Source organism: Neophocaena asiaeorientalis, unplaced genomic scaffold (genome assembly GCF_003031525.2).
Source record: "Neophocaena asiaeorientalis asiaeorientalis breed wild unplaced genomic scaffold, Neophocaena_asiaeorientalis_V1.1 scaffold220, whole genome shotgun sequence".
In the NCBI taxonomy this organism is placed as follows: Eukaryota; Metazoa; Chordata; class Mammalia; order Artiodactyla; family Phocoenidae; genus Neophocaena; species Neophocaena asiaeorientalis.
This window is the reverse complement of record NW_020174042.1, coordinates 3,028,731-3,048,810: the sequence shown is the minus strand read 5'-3', so window position 1 is coordinate 3,048,810 and position 20,080 is coordinate 3,028,731. Positions and strand designations below refer to the sequence as shown.

The window sequence follows — 20,080 nt, the reverse complement described above, 5'->3', positions numbered from 1 at the left end:
GAGGAAACGAGAATTGAGGGTGTGGAATGCAGCCACGTTGGGTTGGGAGCTGCTATTCAAAAGGTAGAAAAGCCCCAGGAAGAGAATGTGGAACTGAAGTAGGAAAGATAAACATCACGTGCTTCAAATTTTGCCTTGGCTTGCCTCTGAAATGAAATCCAAATTGTGAAGTGTTCGTGATTGAATTTCCCATGAAGATAAAACATATCTACTTCCTCGAATGTATCGTGTAATATTTTGTGAACGTGTTCCTCAGAGACAAATACACCTGCAGAAGAGTGCAAGGAGCTTGGTATACGGCTTGCTGACTCCTCACAGATGGAACACTCTCATATTTGGCATCCAGATCTAGAAACAGCATGCACCTAGAAGCCCTGTGCTCCCTTCCCGTCACCGTAGCCCCTCCCTGACCCCCCGGCATGATTTCTTGGGTGTTTTCTTCCTTACTACATAGGTCTGGCTTCTTGCACTCACCATTATGCTTGTGAGCCTGTAGTTGTAGATCTGTCATTTTCTCTCTTCATTGTGTGAAGATACCGCAGTTTATCCATTTTACTTTTCACAGCCATTTGGGTCATTCTGCTTTGTGGCTATTACATAGCGTGCCGCGATGGGCAGTCCATCTTTTGGCAAGCATATGGACTCACACAGTGCCTTGCTTTTAATAACTGTTTTCAAAATAACTTCAGCTTTCCTTGCTAACTCAGGGTCATCATTATGAAGCTGAGTTTCATCCCGGGCTGTGGTGTAGCGTGTCCCCAGGATTTGTGGGGATGGCAGTTCAGTTTGGCTTTTCGAGTTCCTGTGTGCATTTTCTCTTCTGGCTCTCAGGCTGCCAGGTGACGGTTTACTGTTGTCGTTCTTCCTTCCTTCCTGGGTACCTTCGTTTACTGAAGACGCAGAAAGCAAACTGATCAGATGTATTAGAACTGTGTTCAGAACCCCTTTGAATGCATGTTACTCCTGTGCCAAGGAGGGGGCTCACAGGCCGCTGTCCGTTCTCTCCTGACTTTGTCTGCTTTTGTATTCTTCTCAGGGCCAGATGCCTGAGCTTCAAAGGACTGGAGTGCTGCCGTCGTTTTGAACTTAATTTTTTTTTGGCAGTTTTATTCCTTTTCCATTTTTATTTATATTTTAACTCCTTGCCCCCTTTCGTCCATTTTGAAAGTTCCCCAAGGTACACACTGTAGTTCTAATTGTCTTTGTAGAAAATTATCCCATGCAGAAGAGGTCCAAGAGGGAGGGGATATAGGTATACACATAGCTGATTCACGTCATTGTACAGCAGAAACTAACACAACATTGTAAAGCAATTATACTCCAAGAAAAAGAAAAAGTAAGCACAGAACATGGATTTATATTATCATGAATACATGTGAGAAGTACGCACCTAGCCAAGAGTAGGCATGGTGTTATGCTGAGATGAATCCACAGGAGTCTGGCAAGTCTCGCACCTGGGTCTTGGGCCCCAGACCAATAGTTGCTTATTGAAATTATTTTTAATGCTCTTTTCTTTGAAAAGAAATGCTACAAAAACTGTACATGGAGGTAAACAGATACTGCTGCTTTGTGAGGTTCTCCTTGTCCACTCAGGCCGATTATTGTAATCACCTATTACAGCTCCTTCTTTAGTACCACTTATACAACAATCTGAATAAGATATTAACACAAAAAACATCACATTAGATGTTTAATAGAAACATACGACAGTCCAGGGTACCAGTACAGAAAAACTGTAAATGTTTTAATGCAAGTATAGGATTTAAAGCAACCATTCAGCTTTTATTTCCATTTTGTTTAGTAGGTTTTAGGCCAGTTGTACACTCCAGAAGGGATGTTATCCACACCAGGCGAGAGAGGGCAGCTCATACCCCAGGGAAGCAGAACTGGAAACAAGGGCAAAATAAAGGTTTCAGATGAAAAATGTAAACTGAAATAAATGTAAATGCACAGTTGACTGAAATTGCTTTTTCATTATCTGATGAACCAGTGAATTAAGATGATGACTCGAGAAAAGATCGGTTTCTCTTCTCTTGGCTCTCCAGAGGGGTTGAGGTCAGATTCCTTCAGGAGATAGTGTTTGCAAATCTGCAGGTTGGTTGCTCTTCCAGTGGACTGTGGCTCTGGGAGCACAGAAGTGGACTAGTTTTCAGGGCAGCTGATTCTGGTATAATGTGGAAAAGTCAGATTTTAATAGCTTTTTTTGGCTACCTTTTTTTTAAAATCACATTCCAGAAAATCACCCTTTGGTTCTTCAGAAAATCAAATGAAAAAAGTAATTAAACTTCCCTGCAGGTTGCTAGGGAAGCAATGAAGTGCAAAGTTGATGAGCAGTGGAGTGTATCTCAGGAAACTTCTATCTTGTGGAAAATATACCCTAGGCATCGTTGAATGAGACCAAGAACCTCTCAAAGGGTTTTAACTGTTGAAATGTCAAAATTAAAGATGTCAACAACATTTTATTTTACAGGGGAAGTGTGTTCAAGAAAACTTGTAAGAAAATCTCCACAACTAATTTTGCGTTATTTTGATACTTTTTCGTCCATCTCTGCATAAACAGAGAGACTGGAAAACCATTATTGGTTTTTGATGGTTAGGTAGCAAGGTAGGTAGGTAAAAGTCAATGGTTAGGTAGCAAGGTAGGTAGGTAAAAGTCAATGATTCTTAAAAGTAGATTAAAATTTTTTCTGTGATATTTTTGTACTGTAACTAAACAAACACTACATGTATACAAATAGTTTTAAGATAGTTCAAAGATGTCATAGAAAAGAAATTCTCATTTAACTACATGATTATCAGGGCTAACTCTTATAACCTTTCAGAAAGACTTTTAAGAAGGCCAGAGCAGGTTGTGTACAATCTCCAACAGATTTCCTTGCCAGTATCATGTATACTCAAGCATAAGGTCGAGATTTAACTGTTGAAGACAATGTGACTGTAGCTTATGTACCTAACAGTTATCCTTTCATGATATCAATAATAATTTAGAGTTAAGTGCCAGTCATTCAATAGTTAGTAGCAGTTATTCAATATATATTAAATACGAATTCAAGAAGTAAGTTTACTTAAAAAACTAAAAATAGAGCTACCATATGACCCAGCAATCCCACTACTGAGCATATACCCTGAGAAAACCATAATTCAAAAAGAGTCATGTACCACAATGTTCACTGCAGCACTGTTTACAATAGCCAGGACATGGAAGCAACCTAAATGTCCATCGACAGATGAGTGGATAAAGAAGATGTGGCACACGTATACAGTGGAATATTACTCAGCCATAAAAAGAAACGAAATTGAATTAGTTGTAGTGAGGTGGATGGACCTAGAGTCTGTCATACAGAGTGAAATAAGTCAGAAAGAGAAAAACAAATACCGTATGCTAACACATATATATGGAATCTAAAAAAAAAATGGTTCTGATGAACCTAGGGGCAGGACAGGAATAAAGACGCAGATGTAGAGAATGGACTTGAGGACATGGGGAGGGGGAAAGGTAAGCTGGGACAAAATGAGAGAGTGACATGGACAGACATACACTACCATATGTAAAATAGCTAGCTAGTAGGAAGCAGCTGCATAGCACAGGGAGATCAGCTCGATGCTTTGTGACCACCTAGAGGGGTGGGAGGGAGACACAAAAGGGAGGAGATATGGGGATATATGTATACGTATAGCTGATTCACTTTGTTATACAGCAGAAACTAACATAACATTGTAAAGCAATTGGACTCCAATAAAGAAGTTAAATTTAAAAAAAAGTTTACTGCTGAGTGAACAGATAGAATTCGCTTATATCCCAGAATATGCTCATTTTAGGAGAGAAAATGAGTTCTTTGCTGGTACTCATGTTTCTGTGGTATATAGTAAGAAGTCTTTGGGAGATTTTAGAAAGACAAGCAAATCCTCATCTTCTGTAGAAGCTTGTGATGGGTTATCTATATAATGCAATATTTTAATAAGTCCATGTTGATCTTCGTGAAATCATGTGATTTAATTTGTTTTTAGAACGCACATACGTAGTAACATCTATAAACTTAAACATTATTTTGTTTAAAATGCTTCCTAATTTATTATTGAAATATATTTAGGATTTACCATATTGTTTTGGCCATTTAGCTTGGATGGAGTTCTGATTTCAGCATCCTCAGCCCACAAACACACAAATCTGAAGTGGAAGAAAAGGAAGGGGTCTCTGGGTATCAGAAATATTAGTTAGAAATCCCCACAGGACATTTTCTCCAGTTGACGATTTTTGACTCTCTTCAGCTTTCTTAGTGTATGTTATATAGCAAATATTGGCTGCTTCCCTGTTGGAAACAGTGTGAAAGGAGAAAGGGAAAAATTAAATCAAGGCAAAAGGCAGCCAGCAGGTTGAAGAGCAGTGTATGCCCTTGCATGTAGATTTTAGATGCAACCCGGTGTGCTTCTAGAATCTCTCCTTTCTCACTGTGTTGTGAAGGGAATTGACCCTTTTCAGCCTGGCAATCAGATATACCAGCTTGTCTCCTTCCTGACCCTGTGCCCAGCAAGGCTCATCTGCTCCCTCCTCACCACTGTCTTCTTTACCCTCCGTGAGGCCGAGTCCTTAGCCTGCCTCAGATCCAGTACAAAGCTCCACCTTCTCCACTCCACCCTGCACTGTGTCCGCCTTCCCTAGGCTCCGGCCTCATTCATTCATAATGCAGGATCTGTTGCTGGTCAGATCTCTGGGTGCTGCAAGGGATGTGGAAACTGACAGGGTAACTGGGAAGATAAAACATCCACAAAAAACTCAGTACATAGAGCTTCAGATGAAATGTGGCATGGGAAGGATTTCTTGTGGTTGAATCATTCAGAGCAGGCTTCATGGAAGAGGCAACTTTTGAGAGAGCCTTGACTGATGTGCAGTTTGATTTCTAGATAGGAGTTACAGAAAGTTTTGGTTTTGATCAGAGAGTAAGATTAAAATATTCTTTGACTAGGGAGAAATAAAGCTGTTTCCCAACTCTTTTCAGTCTCGAAAATTGAAAAAAAAGTTAAGGAATGGTATAATTTGAAATCAACCAAGATAACGTATTTATCTCCTTTTTTGAAAATTTATGTATTGTGTGTTGGGCACGGTGCAAAATATTTGAGAACAGTGAGCACCTAAGAGTGTTTAGAAGATCGGACGTTTGAAGGAAATGAGATAGGAAAGTAGAGTGGCTGTAAAATTGGTTCTCCAAACCAGAATTTTCCTATGAATAAAATGAGAACTAATATACTTTAAATTATCTAATATTATTGAAATATTATTTTGTCTGAAAAATTGCTTTTATTATATATGTGGTCCTATAAAACAGTTCTATATAAAATCTTTTTAATAAATAAAAAATAGTTATTTCTAAAATATATTAAAAAAGTCAGGTATATTAGGGCAAAGAAAATCTTTTAATAAATATGTGAACATTTAAAAATTGCAAAGCAGAGTAGTTTTGGAAAATATTTAAGTATTTTAATCTGTTGCTTATTCATCTATCTCTGATACTTTTTTGAAGAATATATATTTTTTCCAATGTGGTCTTATTATGCTTTTTTCCTCCATACAATTGCTTGTAATCTTCTTTGGAGTTACATTTTACGATTATTAAATTTGAAATTGTTGACATCAGCAATTGACTTTTCTCTGTGGGTCATGTTTTTAATTAAGAAAATTATTCTGTGTACAAGGGCTGAAGAGCACTTCAAGAGCAAATTCTGTGATAAGCTTAGAGCAGACTCTACTAAACAGGATATTCTCAATTTTTTTTTTGGTACGGACATGTATGAATATCGACTTTTGTAAATAGTTCAGCCCTTGATTGTCACAAGTTCTGTTTTTGCCTCCCTTCAAAGTACTTTCTTTGACAAATACTTTGACAAGTTTCTTAGCTTTTATAAGACAAGACTTGTCAAATAAATTGTCTCCATTTATGACTCTTTTGAATGTTTTCCCATACTTAGATGCTTCAAAATTGTAGGCCTTTTCAACTTCGTTTTATTTTGGTACAGAATATAAATTTAAAAGATGTAGATGCTGATGCGTCTTCAGGAGATTTGTGTCTTCTGGTTCATGTGGTTAATGATATCACTCTGATTCACTCTAGTGGAGGATAAATGCTGACAAACTTTTTCTTAATAAGCCTATTTTTAAAGAATGTTGTCAGGTTTACAGAAAAATTGTGAAGATGGTACAGAGAGTTCCTGTATAACCTGCACCCACTTTCCCTCATTTATGACATTTTGCATTGGTGTAGTAATTTGTTAAAATTAATGAAATGATATTGATACATTATTAGTAATTAAATTCTATACTTTATTCAGATTTCCTCAGTTTTTCCCTAATACCCTTTTTTTGGTTCCATCATTCCACCAGGACACCACATTATACTTAGTTGTCATGCCTCCTGAGGCTCCTCTTGGCTGTGACAGTTAAATATTTCAAGCAAGTTACACGGTTATCACCATCATTCTTGAGGAAAGGAAATTTGGTACTGAACTTTTTATTAAGCATGCATCTTGGTTTGTCTTGTGGGGTCATTGCTGCTAAAAGGATTTACTGCAAAATGTAAAAGCATTACCATCCAGTAAAATAACTGGTTATACATTTAAACCACACTAAAAATGGTTAAATCACAGTAGCGAAAACATTCTAGTTACTTTCTGTTGCTCTGTGGCAGGACTCTCCAACTTGTGTTTTTGGTACCTATTTCCTGTACACTGTGCCTGTAATTTCCTAATTTCCCATTGATGTGGCCAAATGGCTGCCCGGCAGCACTGTGCATCTATCTGCAGGTAGTGGCACAACTGGCTGGTTTTCCAGGTGGCCCGCAGGTCAGACCCTCCATCTTTCTCCATCACCATCGAGACCCGTAGGAGTTATCTGTCTCCAGCTTCTCTTGTCCAAGCTTAATTTGCTTTATCAGTGAGTATTCCTGTTTCCTGCTCCTGAAAAGAAAGTCTTAGTTACATTGTGTCTAGAGAGAGTCAGGAAAGGAGAGATGGGTTTATCACTGCTTGTCTTCTGATTTAGCAGCACATTAGTGAGAAGTCTTTTCACTGCACAAATGTATCACGCTACCAGGTGAACGCTGAAGGTAAAAAGCGCACATCCACTAACTCACCCTGGCTTATTTTAATGCAGCTGTTAATAACTTTAATGCTTAAGAAAACCTTTAATGTATAGTTAGTACACAGTTTAATAACAGTTACTACCTGTTAATGCAACTTTTTGATTACAGAAAAGGGGAAATTCTGGATAAATGCTAAAGGACAGCAGGCTTAAATTGGAATTGTTCCTGGCAAACCTGGGAAGGTGACAGATGTCGTCTAAAGGGAAAATTTAGCATAGAAACTGATATGGCACTCTTTATTTTCTCCCCAACCCCTATCTTTCCTGCCCAAATAAAACTTTTCAGTGAAAAATAACTATAATACACATAGTTGCACTAACATTACTAGATTAAATGCCTACATTTAACTTGACTCAAGGTAAATGGATAGAAATATTGGGAGAGTGAATGTGCATTATAAGGTAAGAAAGACACATATTCCCACATATACCTGCCCACTGTCTACAATATAAGCACATTGATAATGTGATGCCCATAAATGAAAAAATTTGATATGGACCTAGGGACAGGGTGAGAGTAAAGGCCTGTGTTCCTGGGTGCAGAAGGGTTAGGTCTGCATTGCCCCAGCCCCATTCCTGTGCTCAGGGCCTTATGCTAATAGACTGTATAACAGGGATCAAAGTCAGGACCATTTGGCCCTCTGCCTGTTTGTGTAAATAGTTTTAGTGGAGCACAACCAAGCTCATTTGTTGATTGTTGTCTATGGCTGCTTTCATGCTACCATGGCAGAGTTAAGTAGTTGCAACAGAGATGGTATTTTATATCTGGTGCTTTAAAGAAAAGGTTTACTGACCCCTGGACTATATAAGCTTTGCAGACTGACCTCGAGCGTGACCCAACTCACACTTTTCAGTTTCCCCTGCCCTGGCCCCATAAGACAACATTTCAGTCCAAGGGGCTTCCACGCCACATGGCTTTCTTCCTTTCAGCCCTTTTCCAATACACAACATAGAAGCAGACAGGAGATAACCACCTACTTCTCTCTAACTCGTTGGGGTAGAGGAGTCGAGAGGGAGCGTGACAATGGCTAATGTTTATCAATTACCTACAGCATTCCTTGCACTATTGTCTGTGCTCCAGTTGGGTTAATCCTCACATTTCATGGTAGGTTCAAGTACTATACCCACTTTATAACTGAGGAAACTGGAGCTCAAGAGGTTAAGTGTTTCTCACAAGGCCCAGGATGTGCTGAGGAAGCATATGAATTTAGCCAGGCCATTACACTTACCCCGTGCACTCCTCCTTCCTGGCTTCAGGAGCCCTCAGCTGTTTCGAGTGTGCCGTCCTTAAACCTTCAGCACAGTACCTCTTGCTGGCTCTGCCTTCCTCCCTCCATTGGCAAACTCCCAGTAACTAAATTTCAGTGATTTTAAATAGGAAGCAATTTGCAATTTGAAATGTTTCTAGACTTTGCATACATCTAGTTAACATGCTCACCTTCCAGGAAGTTTCCATTTTAAAACCTTTTGGGAAATGTTTCCCAAATAAGTACTTAGGCAAGTAAAATATTTTCTCAGGGTGACGTGAATCCAGGAGGAATTTTACCCGCGGGAGATGTATTCGGGCTGGGGGTCCTGGAGTAGGCAGCAGTGGTTGGTTACCTGAACTAGATCATCCTCTGACTCCGCAGCAGCAAAACAGCTGAGAAAAGCCCAGGCCACTGGATTGGCTGTGTTTCCAGTCTGTGGGGTAGTGGGACCAGGTTGAATAAACCATTGTTTGTTTTTTCTAGAAGGGAGAGCCAGATCACCATTCTGTAACTGAGTTAATGAAGAGCAAAACCTGTTGTGAGAAACAGGCGGCCAGCGTGAGGCTGTTAGTGAGCAGAGGTACATCCTGTCTGGAAAGCAAGACTTGAACCTCCAAAAGAGAACTGATGCTGCCCTGTTCTAGCAGCACAGCTGGATTTTGGCTGTTGGAATTTATTTTCCAGTCAGTTGAGGTTTATTCTGAAAGTATGTGTACTATGTAATGAGAGTACATTTTGAAATCATTCATTTTCACTTAACTTGTAAGGGGGAAAGAGGCTAAGCCTTTCCCCCTCAACTGACTAAATGACAGTATGGTTTGTTCAGGGCAGCTAAAAAGATCAGTTGGTGTCACCTGAATAGGAATATACTCATTATCCTTATTCCCAAAGAGAAATAAACTATCAGATTTTAAAAAGACTTTATTTTTTTAGAGCAGTTTTAAGTTCACAGCAAAATTAAGAAGAAGGTACACAGATTTCCTATACACCCCCTGCTCCCACACATGCACGGCCTCCCCACTATCAACAACTCCCACCAGAGTGGTACATTTGTTCAAATTGATGAACCTACATTTTCACATCATTATCACCCCAATTCCTTACTTTACGTTAGGGTTCACTCTTGCTGTTGTATATTCTGTGGATTTGGACAAACGTACACTGATATGTAGCCATCATTATAGTATCATGCGAAGTATTTCACTGCCTTAAAAATCCTCTGTGCTCCGCCTATTCATCCCTCCCCTCCAACCACCGGCAACCAATGATATTTTTACTATCTCCAAGTGTTTCCTTTTCCAGAATGTCATGTAGTTGGAATCATAAAGTATGTACTCTTTTCAGATTGGCTTCTTTTTCTTAGTAATATGCATTTAAAGTTCCTCCATGCCTTTTCATGGCTTGATAGCGTATTTCTTTCTAGTGCTGAAAAATACTCCATTGTCTAGATGCTGAATAGTATTCCATTGTCTGGATGTACCACAGTTTATTAAAATCCATTCACCTACTAAGGGACATCTTGGTCACTTCCAAGTTTTGGCAATTATGAATAAATCTGCTATAAACATCTGTGTGGACATAAGTTTTCATCTCCCTTGGGCAAATACCAAGGAACACAATTTCTGGATCATATGGTAAAAGAATGCTTAGTTTTATTAAAATTTGCCAAACTGTCTTCAAAGTGGCTGTACTATTTTGCATGCCCAGTAGCAATGAATGAGAGTTCCTGTTGCTCCACATCCTCAATAGCATTTAGTGTTGTCAATGATCTGGATTTTTGCCATTGTAATAGGCGTGTAGTGATAGTTTGTTGCTGTTTTAATTTGTATTTCCCTGATGACATATGATGTAGACTATATTTTTTCATTAATTTTTATTGGAGTATAGTTGCTTTTTTATTAACTTTTATAGAGTATCCTTTTTATGCTTACTTGCCATCTGTATATCTTCTTTGGTGAGGTGTCAGTTAAGGTCTTTGACCAATTTTGTAATCAGGTTGTTTTTCTTACTGTTAAGTTTTAAGAGTTCTTTTTATATTTTGGATAACAGTCCTTTATCAGATGTGTCTTTTGCAAATATTTTCTCCCAGCCTATGGCTTCTCCTCTCATTCTCTTGACATTGTCTTTTGCAGAGCAGTTTTTAATTTTAATGAAGACTAGGTTATCAATTATGTCTTTCATGGATCATGCCTTTGGTGTTGTATCTAATATGGCATCGCCCTATCTGAGGCCATCTAGGTTTTCTCCTAGGCTTATCTTCTAGGAGTATAATAACTTTGCATTTTACATCCATATCTGTGATCCACTTTGAGTTAGTTTTTATGAAGGGTGTAAGATCTGTGTCTAGGTTCATTATTTTGCCATGTGGATGTCCAGTTGTACCAGCACCACTTGTTGAAAGACTGTCTTTGCTTCATTGTGTTGTGCTTGGTCCTTTGTCAATGACTATATTTATGTAGGTCTATTTCTGGGCTCTCTGTTTCATTGATCTGTCTATATGATAAGATTTTATAATTTTACACATTCTATAATAAAGGAAAGTAGAAGCTAGTGAAAACTCCTGAAGTCCCACATTTCTGGATTAAATTACAGTAGATTTAGATTTACCTTCCTATCTGCAAACCTGTTTCAAAATCCTTCGCTTAATTCTCTGCTGCAGCCAAAACTTTGAGAAGTTGAGAATGGTTAAGATGTACACTTGATCATGTGGTCTCTTCCTTCAAACCTTCCAGCACCTTACCACCCTCTCAGAATAATTGCCCCTCTCCCATGTCTTTACCGTGCTTTCAGGCTCTGTGCAGTCATCTGGCTCTTGCTAACTTCTCCCCCAATCTGATGCTGCTGGTCCCTCCCCCACTCTAAGCTCCTCAGCCTCACCAGCTTCTTCCATTTACAGGAACTGCTGCTGGCCCCTCCCCTGCCCTCAAACCCCTCAACCTATGATTGGTTATTGGTTCCTGGAACAGGCCACCCCCACCCCACTTCTGCCTAGTTGGCATCTACTCATCTTTCAGGTCATCATACTGCAAGGCTTGGTCATGTTCACCTGCTCTATGCTGTCAGAGCATCTTGTACTTAATCTTCATGGTGAGCCCAATGAGGGAAGGTACTCGGTATGTTTCTTAGCATTTTATTTCCAGGATCTAACATAGTGCCCTTTGGATTGCCTGGATATTTAATTTCCCATGCTCAGATGTTAGGGTCATAGTGTCAGTTTTCTTCCAGCCATCCCTAGTGCAGGATGATGTAGACATTGAATACTATTTGCTTTTGTCCACAGAGAACCATTTAGGGTTTTAGATCTATGTAACTTACAGTTTGAAAAAATTGGTTAGCTCTCTATTTCAGTGCTTAAAGCAGCAAGACTTTGAATCTAAGGTCCAATTTTCCTACCAACCTTACTGGGTCACCGTGTTCTTTAGCCTGGAATGATGTTGTCTGCACTTGACTATTTCCCAGAGCTGTCCTGAGACCAGAGGTGTTCAGGCATTCTAAATACTGGCCTTACTACATTACAAATACATAACCATAGATAAATATGTGCTCCTCTAAGTAAAATGTAAATCCTGTGGAAGTGTGTGACATTTAAATTTTTTACCAATCTTAATTATACCTATTTTTTTCCTCCTAAATTCAGGTAATTTATCTCTCAGCTTCAGTGGGAATATTTGCAATTTACAATGCTAATTTCCCAGGGATCGTTTAAAATTTTTAAGTTGTGAATCTTTCATCAGCAGTTTGCCATTATCACTGTCTTTCAAACAAATCGTCTTGTAATTTATTGAACAAAATGATGAAAAGGCTCAGATCTAAAACCAGTTGGTAATCCAGGGTGTGTCTTTCTCATTTCATTTGATCTCTTTCCTTAAGATATAAATTAGATTATTTTTAGTGTGAGTGGCTCTCTCCGAACAGAAGCAGAGACTGTTTTTCATCTTGGCTGACTAACGTGCATGACCTGACCCTTAATCTTTACCCAGTATTTGTCTGGTACACCTGTAAACAGGTTTGCATGGTATTTGTGAATCCAAGCATAGTTGTCTTATATGAGGCCCTGGACTTAAGTCTTGTCACTACTGGGCACCCTTTTCCGCACCCAGAGGCACCACCCTGGGTGAGGGTCAGGAGTAAACAGAGCTGTGTGTGCAGCATTGTGTGGTCTGCTTGTTTAACGTTTGACGTCAGGAGCAAGGACACTGGGAGAGACTGGTGACTCCTGTAATCTCGGGAGCAGAACAAAAAGACTGTCTTGGTACCAAGTAATGGCACCCAGTCTGTTGAGCTGAAGAATCCATAGGTGTTTAGCTGCCTGTACAGGGCACAGCATTTAAATCTTACATAGAGGGACCACGTATTATCTTGTTAAGGTAAAGTATTTTTTGTTTTTGTTTTGTTTTTTGCATCAGGTGTGAAAATCGCCATGTGCACTGCATTGCAGTCTCTAGGCATAATCCAGATGCTTCTCTGGTTTCACAGATAAGGACCGAATGAACCAAGCAGACAAAAGGAGGGGGAGAAGGGAGTGTGCCTCACTGTGTACAGTAGTGCTTTCCCCAAATAGCTTTAGGTAAATAAGAATTGATCAGATTATCTCATCTTAATCTTAGTTGTGCCTTCATTCGTTAAAGGAGTCCCTTTGTAATGTAGATGGTGCTTGTAGCAATAATACCTATCCTCTAAAATAATTTTCAAAAAATCTTGGTACATCAATGTTTTTGAAATGGAGACATGCCCTTGGGACCCCTGAAAAGCAGATTAGCACTTACTTTTGGTATGAAGAGCTAGTTCCTCTGGAGCCAGATGGGCTGAATTGGAATCCTAGCTCTGGTACCAGAATGATACTTACCTCTCTTGACCTCAGTTTCCTCTGTGGTAAATAGGATACTAGTGATAACTTCTTCATAAGGCTGTTGTCAGGATTAAGTGAATAGTACATTTAAAAGCTGAGATCACTGCTGGGACTGCCTATGTAAGGTGCTTAATAAATGTCTGCTTCACTATATGAATGCTTCAGAATAGGCTTTTATTCCCTTGAAAGAGAATGGATGGTGGCAGTAAAGACTCACCCTGGTCATAGAAGTTTTATTATTTATTTAATATGAATCTATCAAGGAAGGAGTTAAGAAAGTAATTTAATCTGGAAGGTGATGATTAAAAAAACGAGTTAGGAAAGTATGACGCCAACTTTTTAAGTGCAAGTTGAGTTTTACAAAGAACTTCCAAGCCTTAGGCTCTACAAAATACAAACATTTCTTTCTCTCATATCGGGAAGATTGATGTGGTCAGGCATCCTTCCCAAGCAGTTTCCCTTCGTGTGGTGATCCAAACATATTTCATCACATGGTTTCACCATATTGGAGTTTTTCACTTTGGCCATGAGGATGAGGAAATGAGGAGGGAGGCAGAGAAGGAGAGGGCAGGGGGGAGAGGGGAGAAACAGAGAGAGAGAGAAATAGATATGAGAGAGGGATAATGAGAATGCATAAGAGCTGAGGATCTTACAAAGGATTTTAGGGGCCAAACATGGAAGTGGCAAACACATCATTTCTGCTCCCATTCCATTGGCCACAACTAGTCACATGGCTCCAACCTGCCTGCCCAGGGTTCTGAGGAGTCAGTTCTCCCCTGTGTGCCCTATAAAAAGAAGCAGCATAGATGAGTATCCAGCTAGTCTCTGACACAGCAGTTAACCATGTAATTTATTTCCTGCTAGTGGCAGACATTTTCTATAATTAATCTGTTTGTACACTTCACTGTAAACTATTCCTGAAATTCTGTGTAATACCGGGACCAGCAAAGGACTCAAGAGAATTTACAATCATTATGTTCTTATTTTAGAAATTTTCAGAAATTCAGGGAATTTTCGGAGACATCTACTTCTGAACATTTTATTGCTGTGCAGTTAGCCAAGAAACAAGGACTCTTGGTGACAGTATCTTAATGGCAATCCTTGACAGGCAGGTCCCTATTAACGAGAAAATTTTTATGCTTTGTAAACCGCTGATGGTCAGTAAAAGACAAAAGGCAAGGAAGTTAATGATCCTGTTGTACATTGAAATTACATGGGACAATGTAAGAGTAGAGATTTTTTTTTTTTTGCTGCTCCTTAATAAATATGGCTCACTACTGTAGCCAATATTTGTACTCAGCTCTGACAGGAAGGATGATGGCAACTTTCTGTGTCTTATATCACCAAATAAAGTGACTTATTCCTGCAGGTTTATTAATAATATTTCAGTTGAGCAGTTCTTTTCAATCATAATTGGCCTCTGCACACATCAAGCAGTTTATTTTTTATTTTTATTTATTTATTCTTTTGCGGTACACGGGCCTCTCACCGTTGTGGCCTCTCCCGTTGCGGAGCACAGGCTCCAGACGCGCAGGCTCAGCGGCCATGGCTCACGGGCCCAGCCACTCTGCGGCATGTGGGATCTTCCCGGACCGGGGCACGAACCCGTGTCCCCTGCATCGGCAGGCGGACTCTCAACCACTGCGCCACCAGGGAAGCCCCGAGCAGTTCATTTCTAAGAGAAAAGCTGGGAGAGTTTATAGCCACGTGGACACACCTCAGGGCCATGCCTAAATAAGCTTTGGGTTAATATATACCTTACATTTTGAAGTGTTTCCTAGTTCTGTGTAATGATTTTGAATCCCATTTCTTCTGCCAAGGTTCAGATGTTTACCACCACTGGGAAGCAATATAATGTAATGGTTGACCGTGTGGTCTGCAGTATCAGACTGAGTTTGAATCCCAATTCTGCCACTCAGTCACTATGTGACCTTGGAAATTTTCACTGTTTGCTATGGTTGCCTAGGTATTTCTGATAACAAATATCAGACTGGGTGGCTTAAACAACAGAGATTTATTTTCTCACAATTCTGGAGACTGGAAGTTTGAGATCAAGGTATTGGCAGGGTTGGAGGTGAGAGCCTCTCTTCCTGGCTTGTCAACGACGGTCTGACTGTGTCTTCACGTGGCCTTATCTCTGTATCACTCAGAACATCAGCTCCCAAACTTGAGTCAAGGACACCACTAGCCTCACTGACTCACTCCTTTATCCCCTAGCAGAAGAGCTGCCCAGTCTTACCAGGTTTTCTTTTGAAATGACTCTGAAATATTTGTCTTTTACAAATGTTAATAATAACAAGTATGAGGATTCTCACATATAAATATAATATATATGAAATTTTTAACTGACTATAAAACAATAGGTATATGTACTTTTATGATCATAAAGTCTGAAGTATGTCTTATAGGGATTGGTGGAACGTATTATTAAGTAATTAGTTTGCTACCTAACTTTTTTTCTGTAAATCTATTTAACTTTCTATGAAAGAAAAAATAACCAGCAGTGACAGAAAAATCCTTCCCTATCAATCCTTCCCTGTGCATGTCCACTGCCCTCACTGGCCTCCATCTTCTAATATTAAATCATCACACTGTACACCTTAAAAAATCACGCTGTACAACCTAAATATGTACAATTTTTATTTGTCAGTCATATCTCAATAAAGCTGGGGAAAAAAGTGAATTTGCTTTTCCACTGTTAAAAATATAATAATAATATGAAGAATAGTGCAGTAGCATCTCTGACTGCTGTCTTCCCTCCGTTCTGGTCATTCTGTTGTTACATTTTTCTTCCTTGGTTCTTATGTGTCTCTTTCCTAAAAAATATTCTGAAATTTTGACTTTTTTTACTCGGTTTTATTTAATTTTTAATCTAATTCTTTTGGCAGAAAAGAGCAAGTTAGTACCTTGTATCAAAACATCAACCTCGTGGAGCCAAGACTGATTCAGCCATATGAACATGTTATAAAGAACTTCATCCGTGAGATCAAACTTCAAAGCACAGAAATGGAAAACCTGGCCGTTGCAGTGAAGAGGTATTGTAGTCTTTCCTGTCTACGTGGCAGAAGGGGTCCTTTAACTGGCTTTCTGACCAAGTGGCACAAAGACGGAACTGCATTATCATATGGTATGGGGGGACGACCCGAACCTGAGGAATCTGGAGCTTTCTAAACTAAGCCAGCATGAGGGAAGCTGAGTCAGACAGTACTTTGTAGGGTCAGCCAGCAATCCATCAGCAGGTCCCCATGATCCTATCATATAAACCCTTCAAGGCCTGTGATGCCATATAGAACAGTTCAAAGAGATTCGTTATCTTATATCCAGCCACTTGAAACATACAGGGTACTTTTCATCCAGAGGGGCAGGCAGACTCCATTTGAAGCCTGGCCTTGTCACTGACAGAAGAGTGACTTTGGGCGGGTTACTTAATCTTCCTGAGTCTCAGCTTCTGCATCTGCAAAACCAGGCTGTAAATATTCACATCCTCGGGGTGTGGAGACCTCATAGTGAGGCTTGGGTGAAGCACTTGGCACTGGGCCTACCACATGGTGGGTACTCAGCAGTGTTTCTTTCCTTGTCTCTAACCCTCTTCACCAGCTTGACCTGAAAGCCTAAAAACTGTTGAACCCTTATTCTCATACAGTTTATATAAGCCACAGCTGGCTTACATAGGATATCTTACTGGTTTTAACAGCAACCCAGTGCCAAAAAAGAATTTATATGTGTTGCAATCCAAACATCAGCCTCTTTGTTCCCTGGAAGACCACACTCCTTTGGCATATATTGGGAGAGAGGGCATGTTGTTTGTCACAATTCCCGGGTGTTCTGCCCCACAGATGCTTCTCACCTCCATGTGCTCTGCCGCCAGCAGCTCCCAGTGTGCTGCACACCGCACTGGTCTCTGCCCAGAACTTGTAAACGGCCCCTTTCATAGGATGCCCCCCATTTGCATGGGGGCAGGTGAAGGCTGTTCCTCTCTCTTTATTCTTTCCCTCCACCTGATGATAAAACTATCCAGCTGACCCTGTGAAGTAACTGAAATATAGAAGAGAAAATGTTTTAAAACACTGATGCTAAATAGGACTGTTTTTATAGTCCTAGAATCATACAAGAGTTGAACTATCCACAGGGATTTTTTTTTGCGGTACGCGGTCCTCTCACTGTTGTGGCCTCTCCCGTTGTGGAGCACAGGCTCCGTACGCGCAGGCTCAGCAGCCATGGCTCACGGGCCCAGCCACTCCGCGGCATGTGAGATCTTCCCGGACCAGGGCATGAACCCGTGTCCCCTGCATAGGCAGGTGGACTCTCAACCACTGCGCCACCAGGGAAGTCCACACAGGGGGTTTTTAAGTGAACATTTTCAGTTCCTGACTCCAATCTTTTCCCGCAAGTTTGCCTGCTAGAGGCTTTCAGTGAGATCATAGGGCGGTCCTCAGATCATCAGTTTCTGTAGAGCATTCTGGGGTGTGGATCAGAGCCCCAGATTTGGCCTCCTTTGAGGGGTGACTAGCAGACACACATACTGAGTTTTTAAAGAGTCCAGTGAATATCTGTGAAAACACACTAACTCCCCTGTACACACACAGATGGATATACACAGACCCCCACAAAGATACATGGGACACACACACATTCATTCACACATAACCTCTAAGTATAGTCCTGTGTAAACCCATAAGGGAAAGAAGAATGGCATTCTCTTCCCTCTGCTCTCATTCCCAGCCGGGCCGCTCTCTGCTGTGCACGGAGTGCGTCACGTGATGTGGAGCTGATGGTGCTTCTCTCCTCCCAGCTTCTGTGCTCTGTGGGTGGGATCCGAAGTCGGGCTCTGTCCTAAGCCCAAGGCCTCCTAAAGGCCGCTCTCTGAGCTGGCAGAGACCTTGCCAAGGTGTTTAACTGACTACTGTAAATATTCCCTTACATCCTTAACTAAAGACCATGCGTCCCCACCTCTGTTTTTGGTTAGGGGAGGGCCTCAGTCTTTTCGCTCAGCACTTGCACCTGAAGAAGGGGTTCCCAGTGTCCTGGTAGGAGCCCTGGACTAAGGTTAAAGTGGACATTCCCAACATGGTAGATGCTTTACTGGGAATTGGGAATTGCTGGGGCAAACAGTGTGTCATTATAGACTACCCTGATTTACTCCCCCTCCCCCAAAAAATAAGAAAGAAAGAAAAAAGAGTTGTTCAGAAGTGAAAAAGGCAGAAGGAACACATTGGGGAGGTGTCCCAGATGCCCAGATGTTTGGGACTGGATGTCTAGAGGGAATGGCTGGAAAAAAATAGTCATAACAAAGGGAGAAATGGATGTGTGGCTTAGCTATTCCCAGTCCCAGAGTTGACCAAAAAACCCTGAAAGTTGCTGTGGAGATACATAATGCCTAGATTTCAAACATCAAGTGTTTGTAAACAAACCAGAACTAGCTGACTGTCCAAACTTGGTTAACATAACCTCGGGCAGGCTGTAAGGTGAAGAGGAAGTTAACAGGAGCAGAAAATAGTGATAAGTCACTCCGAATTTTACTTCCGGGTCTTCCCTCCACCCATCAATGCTTGTTTGGAAGCTCATGTAGAAATTAAATTAATGCATGAACAAATTGTGTTGGGAGGGAGTAAATAAGTTGAAAGCAGGTAGGATGGTATAGCAGAAGCTATCAGACTGGAAGACAGAGAGGCCTTCTACTGAGGTCCTGTTTCTACTTTTATTAACACCATGTCATTGGGCCAAGTACATTGACTCTAAATCTCATGGTGGCTGCTTTCAGGTCATTTCCAATCTAGTTGAGTAGGCAAGACATACACATGTGAAAATTTAGATAATTGGACACAGAGCTGAGAGAGAACAAAAAATAAATTTTTTAGGGCTTAATCTGAAGCTTCAATCATTGTAAAGTGACAGGTGTCTCCATACTAGACAACTGCTAAATAAAACTATCTGGGTATCTTCTCAACGAAATTTTCTCATTTCTAACTTTTTGGCAGATCAGTATTCTCTGCCTCCAGAGAAATATGATTTATTGATTGTATTAATACAAGAAACAGGAATTTTCTAAAGGGCAACTATATCTACATTCTAGAACTTTAGGGAACCAATCAGAAATAATTTTTGAGATCTCTTCTTTTTTTCCCTTCTAACTATAGCATTTAGCATTGTGTTTTTCATATGATAAAATTTCAAAATTTTATCTAACCATCTCTTTGCCTTGGAGTTCTTTTCTTGTCTGGGATTGTAGCTCAGTCATCGCAGCAAAAAAGGTTTTCAGAATTTATTGAGCCTCCCAGCAATTCTTGGTATCTTTATCTGTTCTTTGCTACAATCTAGTTTAATACCATTTAATCTATTCCATTTATTTAATATCTAGTTTCAATGTCCCTTTACACCCAACTGATCGAATTGCCAACATCATTTTATTATGTGGAAGGAACAGGGAATATTATTTTAAATGGTATGTTTCTCCTCATCTGTAAAATAGAGAGCTTGAAATAGATGAGGTCAGAGTTTTCTCTTCATGTTACAAGGCCAGGAGTATAATGAAAAGGTGTGCATCCCCTTAAATTTCAGAGCCCAGGACAAGGCAGCCATGCAGCTGAGTGAACTGGAAGAGGAAATGGATCAGAGGATTCAGGCTGCAGAACACAAGACACGGAAAGACGTGAGTTTGTGGGATGGCCCCTTCATGCGACGAATCCTCAGAACACCTTTTATGGACAGGGCACCGGGCATCCTCTGGGTGCAGCAAGTCCAGACTGCCACAGGTGCTCTCAACAAGGGCATTGTTAGTGCTGGTGGTTTTATCAGGGCGGGGGTGGGGAGGAGAGTAAGGAGAGAGGGAGAGGGAGTGGGAGAGGGAGG

General features: G+C 40.4%; 1 protein-coding gene across 2 annotated transcripts in view; it reads left to right on the top strand.

Moving 5' to 3' along the window:
• RASEF (RAS and EF-hand domain containing) overlaps window positions 1–20,080 on the top strand; it is a 71,901-nt gene that overhangs the window by 13,416 nt on the left and 38,405 nt on the right. For both annotated transcript variants that reach the window (XM_024753856.1, XM_024753857.1), the window contains exons 2-3: window positions 16,120–16,266; window positions 19,790–19,880. In XM_024753856.1, coding sequence (XP_024609624.1) covers window positions 16,120–16,266; window positions 19,790–19,880 — 238 coding nt within the window. The remainder of the gene's footprint in view (window positions 1–16,119; window positions 16,267–19,789; window positions 19,881–20,080) is intronic.